At 42.5% G+C, this 17,018-nt stretch overlaps 1 protein-coding gene across 4 annotated transcripts in view; it reads left to right on the forward strand.

Moving 5' to 3' along the window:
- Window positions 1–439: 439 nt before the first annotated feature.
- Window positions 440–17,018, forward strand: part of CAST (calpastatin) — a 99,960-nt gene continuing 83,381 nt past the window's right edge. For 2 of the 4 annotated variants that reach the window (XM_034774085.1, XM_034774087.1), the window contains exons 1-3: window positions 440–667; window positions 6,060–6,125; window positions 15,434–15,505. In XM_034774085.1, coding sequence (XP_034629976.1) covers window positions 593–667; window positions 6,060–6,125; window positions 15,434–15,505 — 213 coding nt within the window. In that variant the 5' untranslated portion in view covers window positions 440–592. Of the gene's footprint in view, window positions 668–1,340; window positions 1,504–6,059; window positions 6,126–14,526; window positions 14,546–15,433; window positions 15,506–17,018 lie in introns of those variants that run through there. The other 2 variants (XM_034774086.1, XM_034774088.1) reach the window with 2 other exon arrangements.

Genomic DNA, 17,018 nt, shown 5'->3' on the forward strand with positions numbered 1-17,018 from the left:
AACTGATATGATGAAAAACTTCAGATAGAAATCTCACAATAAATTTGCTTTTGATATTTCCACTTGCAGCTTAATCCAGGAAGAGCACAAGAAATATATACCTTAAATGGTAACTTTTTCCCCCAGTGTTTTTCTCAAAGCCTCAAAATAAGTTCCAGTTTGGTTTGAGTTTTTATGGCTTCCCCCACTGTAGTTTCTATCACAGGAAGGAGAACAAATCCCAGCTCAGCTATGAAACCTAAAAGAAACAAGAGGACCACGCCCAGTCCCCATTCTGCAAGTAAGCCTGCAAGGTATGTCCTGGCAAGCAGCAAAACCACCACCAAGCATCTTCCAGTCAGCGTCCCCTACTTGTCAGCAAAAGCCCAGCGGGGATGAGCCGGGGCAGAGGAGTGGTGCAGTTAGAGCAGCTGTTCCAGCAGCCGAGGCTGCAGGAAGAGGAGGGACTTGCTAGGTTGCAGCCTAGAGTTGGCTCTGGCTGTCTCGGAAAAGCTGCTCCGCAGTTGCATGTAACCTACCCCCCTCTCCCTGCCCGTTACATCGCCCCGTAAACACTGCGCAGAGAGGCGCCGAGCGAAGAGCCGCCGCGGCTATGTCTCAGCCACATAAAGGGAAGAAGTCGTCCTCCTCCAAGCCTGCGGGGGCTGCGGGCAAGGGGAACAGAGCGGTAAGTGTCGGAACCAGGGCGCGGGGCAAGGGCGGCGCCCGAAGCTTCGCCGCGCCAGGGCTCCGGGTGCCAACTGGGCTTCCTGCCTGCTGCGTGTCAGGACGGGGGAATGCGCCAGCGCCGCCCGCAAGAGGGGAGCGCCCCTAGGGTAGCGCGGGGTTAGCGGAGGGGGCTGTCCGGCTCAGCCCCGCTGCGGGCCATAGGAAGGGGGAGTGTGTGTGACAGCGCAGCCCCGATGCGGGCCTCGGGTCGGGTCGGGGGGGGGCGGTGACAGCGCAGCGCAGCCCCGCTGCGGGCTATAGGAAGGGGGAGTGTGTGTGACAGCGCAGCCCCGATGCGGGCCTCGGGTCGGGTCGGGTCGGGGGGGGGGGGGGGGGGGGCAGCCCCGCGCAGCCCCGCTGCGGGCCACGGGGGGGGGGGGGGTGCGGTGATAGCCCAGCGCAGCCCCGCTGCGGGCCACGGGGGCGGAGCGGAACAGCCCAGCGCAGCCCTTCCCCCCGGTCTGATGCAGGGCAGACTCGCTGCAATGAGGGGCGCGTTGCGAGCTGTTCCGCAGTCCCTAAAGCCCTGGGGAGTGGGAGGGGCGCAGCCGAGGCCGGGCCAACAGCCCTTTCCGCTTGCTCCTGCCCTGCAGGGGCGGCACACCCAACCTGGAGCGCCAACCCCGCCCCGCTGCCAGAGCGCCGCCCGCCCCAGCGGCTGGGTCAGCCCCAGCTTGGCTCTACAGTCCTGAGCCTGTGCGCTTTGAAACGCTCCGCTGTGCTTGGAGGGAAAGGATTATCTTAAAGGAGGAACGCGTTCCGGCCATGGCTTTTGCAAGCTGGTGGTATGCGACGGTAAATCTAGCCAGCTCTGCTACTGACAGAGTGGATTTGAATCTCTTGGGTTGCGTGTGTGGCTCTTGCCAGCGAGTGTGTCAATAATACGGGTGTAGGGAATGGGAGAGCATTAGTTCTGAAGGTTAGACGCTTAAAGATAGAGCCAAATGCATTCCTTGTGTAACTCTACTGCATTCAGTAAAATTACAGGGGGGTGCATTTGCCCCACCCTCTATTTGGGGAAACTCGCCCTGCTCTGGTATGTGTGACGTACAGTCTAGCTCACTTTTGTAGCTTGGATATGTTGTATTCCACGTTTTAAAAGGTAGCTACAGTATGTGGGACTGTAGGAGAAGGAATGAGGAAGCAACTGTCAGCTATATCAAGCAAGAACTATGGAGTCACTGAATTCATATTAAGTTAGACACTGATGCACTGGTTTTGTTGTTTAGGAGAATATCTAGTAAATAACAATGAATGGATCAAGTAACTAAAGTGCTCACTATGTTCATCTTAAATTAGTAAAGAATAATACTTTTGTGTAGAAGATGTGATTTGAAACTTTGAAATTTTTAAGTTGATGTTATTTTAATATGAAATATTGTCCAGTTATATTTTCTCTATATAGTCCATTAAAATACATGCCTTGCCGTTTCAGAAGGACTTCCATAATCAATTTAATAAGTGATGGATTAATTATTTTTTAAAAGGCTAAGTTAATTTTGGATTCTTTCTTTCCCATTCTGAATAGAGTCCTAGTTGGTACAAATTTTCATAAAATTGTTTTTGGCTGCAGGTTTTTTTTTTTTTTTTTTGAACTAACTTGTGTGAACCTACCTAAGTAAGCCATGGTTCTTTGATGGAACTTGGCAGTTTAGCTATACTTGAGCTACCAAAGATTACTTTTGGGGGATGGATAGCTCAGTGGTTTGAGCATTGGCCTGCTAAAGCTAGGGTTGTGAGTTCAATCCTTGAGGGGGCCATTTAGGGATCGGGGGCAAAAATCTGTCAAGGACAATACTTGGTCCTGCAGTGAAGGCAGGGGATTGGACTTGATGACCTTTCGAGGTCCCTTCCAGTTCTATGAGATAAGTGTATCTACTTTTAGCTAACCTTTATGTGCATGTTTTTAGCAAGTCTGGTCTTTCCACATAATGTGTTAGACATATAGGGAAGCATTCTGACTTTATTATTTTATGATTTCACTATAACCTGTAAAGTACATAAGTTGTGATTATAATATTTGCATGCCACTGATTTACACCACCAAAATATACTTTATATAAGGTGACTTTTTGAATCTCTGAATCATTTAAATTGCTAAATTTATATATGGATATGAGAAATCCATGACATTGCTAATCCTGATTTACATCAGATCTGCTCTGTAGAAAGTTTGCTGGAACATAATTTAATTATACAACTTCAGTCACTGTTTTAAGTCAAACAACCAAGCCCCACTTCCCCAGCACCCAGACCCTCCCTGCATGGGCGGCATGGGTGGAGCCCTCCCTTTGGGGAGGCTGGCCCCAGGTTACACTCGCGCCCTCCCCATGGCTGGAGCCCTGAAACCCCCTGCGGCCAGAGCCACAAGCCTCCCCCTCCGGAGAAGCCCAGAGCACGTGCCACACCCCAACCGCAGGAGCCCTGGGCTGGCGAAAGCCCAGAATCTCCCCTCTGCCTGGAGGAGCTCTGGGGCAGCCGCAGCCACGCCTCCCCTCCCCAGACCCAGCATGCCCAGGGGAAAAGTGTCTATTAGAAGATGCTTTTTATATGCCCCATGTAGGTTCTGGGGCAGCTGAGGGGGCAGTATTATCGTCCCACACCCAGACACTCTTTTTTTCCCCCCCCACTGAGCCCTAACCACCTTCATCTCCACCCCCCTGCAGCATTCCATTGCTGCTGTACCTGGAGCTCCCACAATGAATTCCTGTGCATCCAGATCCCCCCCCCCCCCCCGCCCCCCCCCCCCCCCCCGAGTTGCCAACACCTACATTGCCCCACACAGAATCCTCTTACCCCACACTGGGATCCCCTCACATTAAGGCATTCCACACTTGGATCCTGCTGGGCTGAGCCTGCCTGCCCACACTTGGTGTGCCTGGCATGGAGGGGCAGGTCCCTGGAGTATTTCTGGGGCAGGCCTGGCCCTTGTGCTGTGTCTGGCAATGCACCTCATTGCCAAGTCTATGTCCCAGGGAGTGGGAGGGGGCTGCAGTGTGATCTCCCACCTCCGTGCAGCCAGTTGCCTGTGCTACCCACTGCCATGCTGGAGCCTCCACATTTATTTATTGACAACATTTGCAGAATTTTAAAATATTGTGTGCAGAATTCCCTCAGAAGTAGAGATAAGGGACAAAGGCAGAGCAACTGGCTCTGAGGAGTGTGACTTGATCTGCTGCTTAGCCTACTGGACTGGTTTTGTCCAGAGGACCAAAGCCTAGCAACACAGAAGACCAAAAGGACTATAGCAGTTTAAAAAAGGTCTCTGTCAAAAAGGGGGGAGTTATTTGGGGAACCAGACTGATACTCAGCACCTACCAGGGGCATTTGAAGAAGTTATGCCTGCCTAGCTTATTTTCAGGTGATGGTAAGATTTTAGATAAGATAGACATGTGCCTACATAAGTGTACATTTTAAAATCCTTTGTTTTCTAAGAGCTTTGTTCCTACTGTTAAAATATACAATACTTGGGTTTTAAGAAGGCTGGCTGGCCGGCCACTGTATACCCCACTGGTCATGGATACCTGAAGGGAAAAGCCAGGGGTGTCTGAACTCAGTCATACCTGCTAGCTAAGCACAGTTAATACACACAGTACTGTAGCTCAGGGTCTGGTCTAAGAGTGGAAGAATTGTGAAGTTCTACCCCACAATAGGTAAAGGACAAAGAGAGGGGACTTGAGGGGCGTGCTCAGAGAAACCAGAAAGGGGGCAGAGGTGCAGCTAAACAAGTCCATAGTCAAAAATTAAACTGGACTATAAATCTATTATATTGTTTTTAAAGCTATTCCCCACCCTAAAGAAACCGCCAAAAGCAATAAAACACAGATTGTGTGGAGGTACAGTAAAGCAATGCAAGAACTGTTAGTCAGCCTTCGTCTGAACAGATATCTTATCTGAAAAGCTGGGCATTGTTCTGGTATTGCATGCACTTCATTCTTACAGTCATATACTGCACTCAGTCTGAGTACAGAAATGCCATTGATGTCAATGGGACCTGCACTTCTGGATTCAGGATGGTGTATACCTTTTAGGGTGTCATTCAGCTCAGAATAGAGGTTCAGATCCGTTAAAGACTAGGTGGTTTGGTGTGTCTTGTGGGTTAACTCCACTAGGAGCTAACTGTATTTATGTGGGAAAGCAAACAAATTCTTCAGATAGTCTCATATACTGGTACTTAAAGGGACAGTGTAGATGCCATTTGTGTGAAGTTTCATCTCTATTCATGGTGAGTTCCATTGGCTGGCTTGTAACCAGCAGGAGTGGGGCTTGGTGGGGGGGAGGGAATTGAATCAAAGGACTTTGGAATTGATTAATAGGCAGTCCCTGAAGAAAAGGAGAGAGCGAGGCAGAGAGAGTTGGAGAACAGACAAGCTCAGTCCCTAGGGTTTGGGATAAGATAGGTCTGCCCAAGCTTTACGTAATGGAAATATGTGTGTGGACCTCTTTCTTGTGTTAAAACCCCTTTTCTCGTGTTATGCTTTATTCCTGTTGTTATGATTAAACACTACTTTGTTTTGCAAAGGCTGTTTGTGTTGATATTCAGCACTGATCAGAACTTCCAAAGGGAAGGCTTGCTGGACCTGAACCCACTCAGGCCTGCTGAGTAATCATGGTTGGTACATAAGGGGGTGCCTGGGGTCATCTAAGTGTGGGAGAATCATGGGATTCCACCCCAGGACTGCTGAAGGCAAGAGGCTTAACTCCTGAGAGTGATAGAGAGAGACTGAGAGAGGTCAAATGTGCAGCTAGCTCTAAACTGTGACAGGAATTGTTGTCATATACCAACAGTATAACTGCGGGCCTGGTGAAAACTTGGATGGAATGCCTCCAAGGAAAACATAGATGTTGGAAGTAGTGTTCATGATTCAGTGAGTAGTGCTACTCTCTCTAAGCACCCTATCCAACATCTACTGAAGTCAGCGGGAGTTAGATCAGGATTTAAAGCAATACTGAATTAAAGACCAAAATAGAGTTAAGGAACACTGAATTGCTGGAGGAGGAGCTATGAAACAGATTCAGGTATTTGAATGTCTTGTAGCAGTTTTCACAAGAGCCCTAGTGTTAAGCTTACTGTTCTGGCCAGATTCCATCACTGAAAATAACTATTCTGTCTGCCTAAATTCTGTTTGTGATTTCATTTGAAGTTATGCTTCTTGTCTCCTAAAAACTTTATCTGTTGTCTACTGGTGATGAATAATTGTCATGATTCACTCTGTGGAGATCTTGATTACAATGAATGATGTGTTCCTGACATGTACTGTCTGTAAGGCATTTGAGATTCTCTTTGTATAGAAGATGCAGTATAAGATTTAGTTATTAATTTTATTAATGACTTTTTTTTAATCTTGTAGCATGGTGACAAGAAAAGTGGAGCATCTTCTAAATCTGGAGATAAAAAAGGATCAGAAGTCACCGAGGTAAATAAATGCAAAGCACCGTATTATATTAAAATGAACTCCAGCATGTATGATTATATAGCCGAGAACATCTACTCGTTCTGTGATCATTTTTATGGTGGTTTGTTTTTAAACAGCAAAGTAGTAGCTTGAAGACAGCTGACTAGTGGTGTTCACTAATAGCTCTTATTTTCCAAAAAAAATATAAATCTATCCTGTGCTGTTCAGTTTTGTGTGAAAAGAGCTCTGCTCTGATTCCCCTGTCACTTCAAATCTGCCTGTTGGCATGAGTGGAGAATTAGGGTTCATGTATTTATTTTAGAAGGGTACCCTATCTCTGCAAATGCTACTTTATCTGGAATTATATTTGTAATTCAGCAGTCCAGACAGGTCTCTAAGATTGAGCTCAGAACCAGGAGCCAAGAACTCCTGTTGCCTAATCCTGGCTGTGCCACTGTGTGGCATATTTTGTTCCATTTAACTTAGAAAAATCCATGGAAGCTAATGCTGCTGGGAGCAGCGTTTAACTATCACTAGGCACTTTGTGTCTGCTATTGCTAGTGTCACCTATGGAGAAGCTAAGGGCAGCACAGCAACCAAGCCAGGCTTGTGTGTGGAGGACACTACACATGGTGGGCAGACTATCCGTGGATTTGAATGTGTGTTTTTAACAGTATTCTGAACGCTGATAAATTGGGACATGCTCGTAGGGTGCTTTTAAAAAGACAGATTTTTAAACTTATATCTAACTAGCCTTCTGGGTCACACCAAATACTTCTCCTAATGAAATTCATGTAATACCAAACATATTGTAATAAACATTGTATATCTCTCTATTAATTCAAAAGATCTGAAAACTGAAATTTCAATCAGCCTAGTGATTGTGTTGGTTAAATCTCAGTGGTGCCTTCGACACTTCCCAGATGAATGGTAATTTGCCTGTAACATGAGGTCTTCTGTTTTACTTAAGCTGGTTTTAGCCAGATGATTAAATATGATGCTGCTTGAAGGAACAATTGTTACTATAATACACCCTCTCTGATTCTGTCTGCACATTCCTTTTTGTGCCCAAGTTTTTCCAGCCTACTTGAATAAAGGTAAAGGTTGTTATGCCCAAGTCCCCCAGCTTGTAAGGTATGAATCATTGTTTATAGCCAGTGCTGTGTTGCCAAACCTAAACAGTTTGATGTGATGTGGGTTATCTCAAATTACCTTTTTCTTTTTTTTTAACTTTTAAGAGTGCTTTGGTTTACAACTCAAAACAGTTTATGACCATGGACATTTGTCTATGCAAGGAAATGATCAAAAGTGACACCCGGGTTCTCCAACACAAGAGTTACCCTAAAAGAGGAAAAATATTAAGATTAAAACAGTCTGATTTGTAAGAAGAGGGTGCTCTGTTCTAGTGTCAGTGCTCCTACTACAGAAGGGAGGTGGTATATACATTCCATAATAACTTGTTAAAGAAATAAATGCAGCATAATGAAATTAATTGTATAAAGGACATGCTAATTTTGAATAAGTGCCATATTGTTAGAGAGATCCTTTGTCCAAGAGACTGAAGTGTACATGGGCATTGTCTCCATCAGAATCTCTAGCTAAGCTCTTGCATGAACTCATCTGCTTTAAGAATGTACAACAGCTCATTGTCAGCAAGCATATATGCCTGACCTTAAACTTATAACTGCCACTTTCCAGGCTATAGTATAGCTACTTCCGCATTCCCATTCTTGCCTCAGCAGCAGCGAGGTGCTTATTTTACTTAGAGCAATGAACCTGAGGCTGGGGAAAAGAGGATGTGCTTATCGCATCCAAGGCAAGATAGGTCAGAATCAGTTTGTGGAGTTTTCTTTGGAGGCTAATTTAAACTTACTTATGCTGTTATCAAATGCTTACTTTGTATAAATTACCTAGGGCAAAGTGTTGTCTCCCTGATCCTCTGCATTAAGTGTACCAGACTAGCATGTTGTCAAATGCTAATTAGTGTTAAGATTAGTCCTCTTTCTGGTTCTTGATTTCTTTATAGCTGGTAAGTAACAGTCACAAGAATAGAGAGATTCAGAGATAAGTTTATTACAGTGTTTGACACTTAAAAGCTACTGTTAAATAAAAAAATATAAAGAGAAACAACAGAAGGAACAGGTACATCTAATACTTATTATATAGGAAAAGCTACTGAAAAGTAACTCATTGTAAAACATATGTTAGCCCTTGTTTACAACTGAATTATATACAATATAATTTGGATCGACTCTTGGATCCTCCTAAAATCCTTCTCTACTGTGACTGTGCTTACATGGGTGACTTAGGCAAGTGCCTTCCTTTCTTGCTTGGTTTCAGGAAGGAATTGTGCAGCCTGGGAACCCAGTTGTCCCTTTTCTCTAGGCTTTACAGGATAGTTTAGGTTTTTCCTATACAGTATCCTTCCACCTCCTCTGTGAGTTGAGAATATCTTTTCAGCTTGATGCCAAATTCCCCAGCTGAGCTCTTACTCTTAATTTAGAAAAAATGACCTCTTGGTGGTAATGATCAGAGTTGAGAGCCTGCAATTTGAAATTTGGCGTTCCTGCTGAAAAGATCTATTTCTAGCTAGCTAAGACTATGTAGAAGGCTATTATTAAACTTCTTACTCTGAGAAAACGTTGTGCAGGTTTTGGATCTTAACTCTGGTGGGTGTGTACCTTCTGAGACATCAGGGTGGAATTATGTGTTGCAACAGTGAGCGGCACAGCACCTAACTTTGAGGCACCTAGAAAATTACATGAACAGCACCGGAATCTACAAAGCTAAGTTAGGCACCCTATACGATGAATGGGGACTGATAGGCATTTCAGAATGCGATCCATAAAAGCCAGGACACTCGAGGGAGCAGCCTAAGGTAGCCGATAGGAGATACTGACCAGAGTGTGTGCTGAGCCACACCCCTGTCTCAGAGATGGGCACCTACGTCTGGGCTACAGGGAGGTGCCTAGAGATCCACAGACAGGAACCAGCAGCCTGGAATCAGGCAGTATAGGCGCCTAAACTGCTTTTTGAAGGAGTGAGTTGGCTGCCTGTCCCACTCTGTCCTGGTGGTGGTAGTGCCACTACTGTTGCCCACCTTGTAGCTCTTAGCCCAATGGTTAGAGCATTTACCTGAGATGTGGGAGACCCAGGCTCAACTCCCCCCCCCCCCTTTTCTGCCTGAGGGGGAGGAAAGGATTTGAACAAGAGTCTTCCATCTCTCAGGAGAGTGCTCTAACCACTGAACTATGGGATATTGTGGTGTGGGACTCCCTCAGTCTCTCCAATTGAAGTGATTGCACTCTGGATAAATAATGAAAGAACGATTGGAGCAGGGGGACAGGACCCTGGATCTCCCTTCTCTCAGGTTGGTGCCCTTACCATTGGAGTACAGAATCATTCATATTCTCTCTCTCTCTCTCTCTCACCAATGACCGCTCCACTGTGGATAAATACCTAAAATGTCAAGGACTGAATACTATTTTACTTAACCTGATAAACAACTTTAGTTCTAGTAGCAATAACTAGTACCTCTGGAATTCTGCAAATAAAAAACTAAAAGTGGAACTAAGTAATAATCCAAAATATATGACCTACTTTTCAGGTTTCTTGTGGGCAATTATAGACTGAAAACTAGCTTGAAATGCTATATTTCAATAAAAAAGGTCAGCGCAGTTTGTGAGTTGCACATGCAGAGGTTTCATATCATGCAGCAGAATGTTAGTTAAATACACGTAGACTATTTTGTTTGGTTCTGGCTACCTCGTTATCAGAAAGATACTGGCAGAATAAAGAGAGGCACAACAAAAATGATTGGGAGTCCTGAGGAATTGGTTTATGTTGAAAGAAGAATTTAAAAAATCACATATGTGTAATTTAGCTAAGCAGTAGCTGTAAGGGGATGTGATTCTGCTTGGAAATTTCTGGGAATGCCAAAGAGAGAGAGAAGAATTATTTAGAGTAGTAGAGGGTTTTCTAGTAATTGAGATAAAATTAAGAAAGGGACAGTTTAGCCTATGAACTCTATTAAGGTATAAATAATCTCCCAGGGAAATGAGTGGAAGTCCTTTCTTTTGGGACACTGACAACTAGACTAGAAAAAACATAGCAATTGTACTGTAGAGAGCAATTGGTAAGGCATAGTCTCATGTAGGTGAGGAGGTACACTAGATGACTCTGTAAGACTTTTCCATTTCTAGCATTTTATTCCATGATCTTTTGGTGCTAATGGTGGGTGTTAAGAGCCTGCAGTGTGAGGATAATTCTTTTAATGATATTTCTGATAATCATAGTAGACTGCTTATGTAATTAGTCCATGACTTTATATATATATATAATGACACCAGCTAAAATATACGCCTATAGCATGAGGAAGAGAGCGTAGGTCTCTGCTGCTAATTTTATCAGGTCTCTACCAGAGTTTGTTTGGGTCCCAGATTTTACAAGTTGTTTTAAAACAGTAGGATGTATCTGTATGATTGCATCATAAATGTTTTAGACCACACTGAATAACTTAAAAGTCCAAACAGTTCTTTAAGTGGAAGAATCGGGTGTCTTTGGAGCTTAAAAATTCAAGGGTGAAATTCTGACTCCATTGAAGTCAATTGGAGTTTTGACATTGACTTCAGTGAGGCCAGGATTTCACCCTTGAACTCTTTCCTGTGCTGTGCTATGCCTGTAGTTTAGCCAGCAGCTCAAGTGTGTGACTTCTTCATTTACAAACGTTTTTCTTCCAATGTATCTTACCAGGTTGAGATGACTGAGCTAGGTATAGTACCACAGGTAGCTAAGAAGCTAACTGAAGCAGGAACAACAAGCAGATGAGGCCAGTATCAGGATCCAGGGATATCCATTCTGCTGTGGTGTTTTCTTGTCATTGAAGAAAATGGTGCAGAGCAGCCTTCTTTCTCGCCTCCCCACGAGCCCATACCTACTCTCTGTGTGTGTGTCTGTCTCACCAATCCCTTCCCCATCAGCACCTACACTCTTTCTGCCTATCTTGCTCCTCTACTTCCTTCCCTCCAGGCAGAACCTGCACTCAGTGCAGTGTCCTCTCTCCTGCAGCTCTTCCTGAAGGGGAGGGGATTTGGGAACCTGCAGTGCCTGCAACTTTTGCTTGGTTCCTGCTGCAACCAGTGGGCCTCCCAGAACACTATGGGGCACAGAGGGAGTGTGCCCACTCTATTCCTCTTTGTATATGCGCCCTTAGATGGCTGGCCAGCGTGTGTAACTTCTGTTAGTGCTAAATGGAGTACATCAAAAGGTGAATATGCAAGTCAGGTGCATGCACTTTACTGGTTAGTCTAGCTGTATGTTAGACTTTTAAAGGGTTTAGATTGTTCTCCATTAATTTTAGATTGTAATCCAGCACGGTGCTGAGTAGAGTCAGATGGTGGAAAAAATAGAAAAAAAAGTCACACAAAAAATTAACAATTTTTCACTGAAAATTGAAAAAACTTGGACCAACTCTAGTGATAAGTAAAGTGAACTCCTGTTGACTTACAGTGGAGGTGGGCATTCATCACCTTATACAAACAAGTCCTTAGGGTCATATTAGAGCTGCTCATGTACAGTTGTGTGCAAGAAATATAGTGATGCCGTTTGGCTGAATATGCAAATTACAAATACCTTCTACTTCTGGATCCCCCATGATAGGTGAACTTGTGCAGTCACTCAAAATACTAAAGCATTCCCAAGAATATTGTACATTTGTCAAAATGGGTTACCCTGTTGATGTTTTTGAAAGGTTATGTTTTTGTTTTAAAAATGTTTTTAAATCAATACATTGGATGCTTGACCTCAAATTTAGGATAAAATGCATTTAGTCTAATATTTCAGAAGAAGTAAGTTCCAAATATACAGTAATTGAGCATCATATCATGCAAGTCTTTTGAGATCCTCCAATTGAATTCATCAGGGAATTCTCTTAAAAAATCTGTCATGATTAGAAGTATACTTTGAAAGTTGCATCTGGGGAAGGAAGTTAGTGGCTTTTTATTGTGGTAGGAACTCAAGAATAGAGGTGATATGTCTGATGTCTGTTTTTGGTTTTCCAGCCTCTGATGATAATCATCAGAATGCTGATTCTGATCTTGAGTACCCAGTTGCCGACTGCTAGTAACTCCATTGAAAATCCCTTAGGCATTTTTAAAAAAGAATTAAAAGATTAATGATTTTTAAGCTAGTTAAACTGATTGACTGTATAGTGAATTTTAAGAAATTGAAACTGATAGTGTCCCTTTAAAATGTCCCTGATGCTGTAGAAGTGCTCAGTACCTACTGAAGACCATGGATGTTGGGGGCATTCAGCAACATTTCTTATCCTAGGATGGTAATAGGAAAATTGGTGTCTGGATGTGTGTGTCTGTTTTTTTTTTTTTTGTTTGTTTTTTTTTTTAAATGTAAATCTGACACTGCACTAACATACATTTTAGTACATAATCACATTGTGTAATTCATTATGTTGATGCAAACAGATCATATCTCCTGTATTATTGCATGATTAACATCTGGATAATGATTTTTTTTTCAGGTGCTCGGCTGTGTATGGAATTGATTCACATGGTTTGATTTACCTTGCTTTGTATAATTAACTACATATTTTTTTGGGAAAGACTAATCCATTTTATTATACAGAGTAAAATATCACAAAAACTTCTGCCGTAATCCAAAGATCTAATCTGACCATCACCATGGTATCTGAGCATCTAACAAATGTATTAAAGTGAGTACAATTCTATTACAGCAGCAAACAGAGGCCCCAACAGATATGGCAGTCCTGTTGTGCTATACGCTACATATAGCAAGAGGTAGTTCCTGCCCTGCAAAGTCTACAGTCTAGTGCAGGGGTAGGCAACCTATGGCACGCATGCCGAAGGCGGCATGCGAGCTGATTTTCAGTGGCACTCACACTGCCTGGGTCCTGGCCACCGGTCCAGGGGGCTCTGCATTTTAATTTAATTTTAAATGAAGCTTCTTAAACATTTTAAAAACCTTATTTACTTTACATACAACAGTAGCTTAGTTATATATTATAGATAGAGACCTTCTAAAAACGTTAAAATGTATTACTGGCACGCGAAACCTTAAATCAGAGTGAATAAATGAAGACTCGGCACACCACTTCTGAAAGGTTGCCGACCCCTGGTCTAGTGCTAGGTTTTCAAGAAGTTTAAACGAAATACCTGCTGCTAATAAGGAGCTGCTAAGGAGGAGGTCAGCTATTCAAGAGGACCTTTGCTGTGCCACTAATCCTCTGGATCAGACAAAGCCAGTTGAGGTGGTTCAGGCACCTGATAAGGATGCTCCCTGGGAGGCTTCTGTTGGAGCTCTGCATGTCCCACTGGGTGGAGGCCCCGAGGCTGACCCAAGATACACTGGAGGGATTAAATCTCCCAGCTTGCCTGTTGTGGAGGAAAAGGAGGCCTGATCCTCTCTACTGTCCATGCTGCTGCCTTAACCCTCACCAGGAAAAGTGGCATAAAGGAAAAAGAAGAGCTGCTGCTAATTCTAATTAGCTAATTAATGCCACAATTCAGTTTAAAGCAAGAACAGTTGGGAAACTGACTTTGTTTTGAAAGGACACTAAGGTTAATTGGGATTAAAAAGTCATTTCTTTTTAAAGTTGCTTTGTTGAAAATCTAAATTTCAGGATTTCCTTGGTGGTATTTAACGGTGATACAGCACTACATTTCTTTTCCAAAATGAACATCAAATGTACTGTGTCCTAGCAAACAAATTTGTGCAGCCATACTGTGACTGGATGCAATTTTTTTAGGTGTCCAGCAAGGCACTGATCCTCTAAACACTTAAGCTGATAGCTTTATGAATGAATGGGAGTTGTCCCAAATGTACAAGCATCATCACACTAACAGTATTATTGGTTTTGTCACATGATACTGTGCTTCATTTGGTTTTCATTTTTTTCATTATGCTAAATCCAAGCCTGAAATATTTGAAGAAAATACCATTGATTTTCCTCCTGTACACACATTTCGGAAAATGTACTGCTGGGGCCACACTTCAGTGGTGTATTATGTATGTATCTGTGAACAGAATATGGCCCTTTGCACTGGTTCACTAACGACTTCAGCTGCAGAAGGGCCGCTTTAGTCTTCGTAATTTCAAATTTTGTTTGTGTGGGAGAAATTCTCTCTGTTTATATTGTGTTTTGGTGCTAAAGTCAGAGGGAAAGAACATGATGTGGCTTTTATCTTTATGAATGAGATCTTTTGTTCCTGTTTGAGGCTACTAATCTGTCACGTTCCCTTATGTCTGATGGTCTGAATTTTGGTGTTTCTTCATTTTGTATAGTAATTTCCTTACCAGGCCTCTGAACGAGCAGCCTGCAGGCTTCTCTACGTTTAGGGGATCATTCAAAATACTCTGCTGTAAAATCTCATGAGTCCACTTACCTGAGAGAGGTCTTCTGTCTCTAAGTAGGTTTTCTCTATCTGCCCCTTCTGAAAAGCCATCATTTCTTTGCATTCATTGCTCAAGGTTGATTTTTCTAGCCACTTCTGATTTTATCACAATTTCATTCCAGTTGTATACCAATATAACTCCACTGGTATCATTGGAGTTACACTAACATGAAACTGGAGTCATGCAGAAATTAATTACTTGCTGTGGGTTTTTTTTTTTTGTCCCATCTGCCCTCAATTCTGTGTGCCAGTATTTGCATGTGTGTGCACCTCTTTGCCTCATTTCTCCCTCTCCGCATGTTGCACCACTTTGTTCACATGCCATCAAGAAGGGAAACTATTGCTGCATCCACACTACTTTGCCACAGATGCTTTTGTAAGCTTTTCTGTTTTGAAGACAATTTCCTCCGTATAATTTCTGTGCAGTAATGTGATGTGAAGGAACGAGGGCATGTTGCTGATGCAGGTTTAAATATTTTTTTTCCAAGCTTGCACTGTATGTGTTTTGTTTTTAATTTAAAAAATCAAGCTATCTGACTTCAGTTTACAGCGGTTACTTTTCTTGAAGTATCATGAAATACAGATAATTACATTTGGCTTCACTGTTAACCAAAATGAGCACCTCAGTTTTTGGAAATACCATAGATTAATATATGATGTATGGAAGTATGCGAAATAATTCAGTCTGCAATAACTGCTCTGCTCACAAGAAAACCATCTCAAATGATCTCTGGTGATCTAAATTCCTGAATTATAACTCTGAAGACTGCTTCAGATGACTTGTAAAGAAACAGAACCCTCAGAGAATCTTTTTTTAATGCAGTATTTTGCTCCTCTTTACCAATAATTTATTTCTGACAGTTTTTTTTTCCTTTCTTTTGTATTTTTGCTTTTATTTCACAGAAGAAACCTGCCAGCGCTAGTGCCAGTCAGCCTCCCAAAACACATACAAGTGGAGCTGCTTCCGCCAGTAAGGTAACGTGCATTTTTCAGAGATGATAAACTTGCTATAGGGATTAACAATAATTGCATCAATGAGAGTTATAATAAACCTCAGTGTAGACTGGAGATTTAACTATATGCTTCTCTAAAAATACATTTTTGGTTTAGTTTTAAAAATAGTTATTCTAAATTTTGGAATCTGTAGAATTAATCTGTTTATCCTAATGTTTTCTGGGTTTTTAAAAAATGTATTCTTTGTGGATTAGGCCCAAATCCTCAAGGGCATTTAGGTATCTAACTCCCAATGATTTCAGTGTGAAATAGGTGCCTAAATACCTTTTTGACGTTTTGAGAATCTGGATCTTAGCATAATGCAGATATAATATGTTATCCAAAGAAGAATAGTCATATTTTCAGAAACAAATTCTGACATAACTGATCTGTTTGTTTTGTCGACTGAAATATAACGATTTGCTTGAATAGATAAATCTACTTTGGAAATTATATTCAGGTACAATTTTCTTAACTTCATTAACAAAAAGCCCTCAAACATTGAAGTCTTTGATCCAAAGCCCATTGATGTCAAAGGGAGTCCCTAAGTGAACTGAGTGATCTATTAAATAAATAAATAAAGACGAAGATAAGTAAAAATCTTGTAAAGCTATGAAGTGATAAATGTTGAAGAATCTCAGAAAAAAACATATGAGTTAATTATACTTTGTATTAAGTGAAATAAAAGTTCAACTTCCAGAGCAAGTGGATGTGGTAGCTGACTTATACTTCAAGTATCAGGGGGTAGCCGTGTTAGTCTGGATCTGTGCGACAAAGTCCTGTGGCACCTTTATAGACTAACAGATGTATTGGAGCATAAGCTTTCGTTATACTTGTTATTTTGCTACAACAACACTTCAGTATTTTTGTTTCTGAGGACCTCATAGCATTGTGCAAGCACTGAATTAGAGCTCACTGCACCACTGTTAGGTAGACAGAGGGTGTCTGGGGTGGAAAGCAACTGCTGTTAAACAGCACTCAATAACATTTTAGTTAGGACAAGAAGTGAAGAATACTCTTATTGAGCTGGAATTGCAGGCGCATTGAGGCAGAGTGCCAGTGCCTACTAATAGTATGCCAGGACTTTAATCCAGTATTGAGTCGAGAAATGCCACCAATACCATTTTGTGCAGGACCTGTGTTCCTTGGAGGTCTCCCATCTATGGATTAAATCCTGGCCCTGCTGAAGTCAATGGCAACTCTTACATTGACTTCAGTGGGGCCCAGGATTGCACACCAAGTATGGGTCTGATCCTGTGGGATCTGACAAGATCGTAGTACCGATAATTGTAATGATCTGATCGCTAAGTGCCAAAATAGAGGCCGATGCTAACAAATGGAGTGTAGACTATAAAGATGTGTAGTACTAAGAAAAGCAATAGTGATAAAAGTAAAGCAATACATAGAAAATCGCCTTTAAACTCCCCTTTCATTTCTGTTCATGGCACTTTCATAAACTGAATTAGGGACTACTGATTTCAGGAAGCTTGGCAGG

Source organism: Trachemys scripta, chromosome 6 (genome assembly GCF_013100865.1).
Source record: "Trachemys scripta elegans isolate TJP31775 chromosome 6, CAS_Tse_1.0, whole genome shotgun sequence".
Lineage (NCBI taxonomy): Eukaryota > Metazoa > Chordata > Testudines > Emydidae > Trachemys > Trachemys scripta.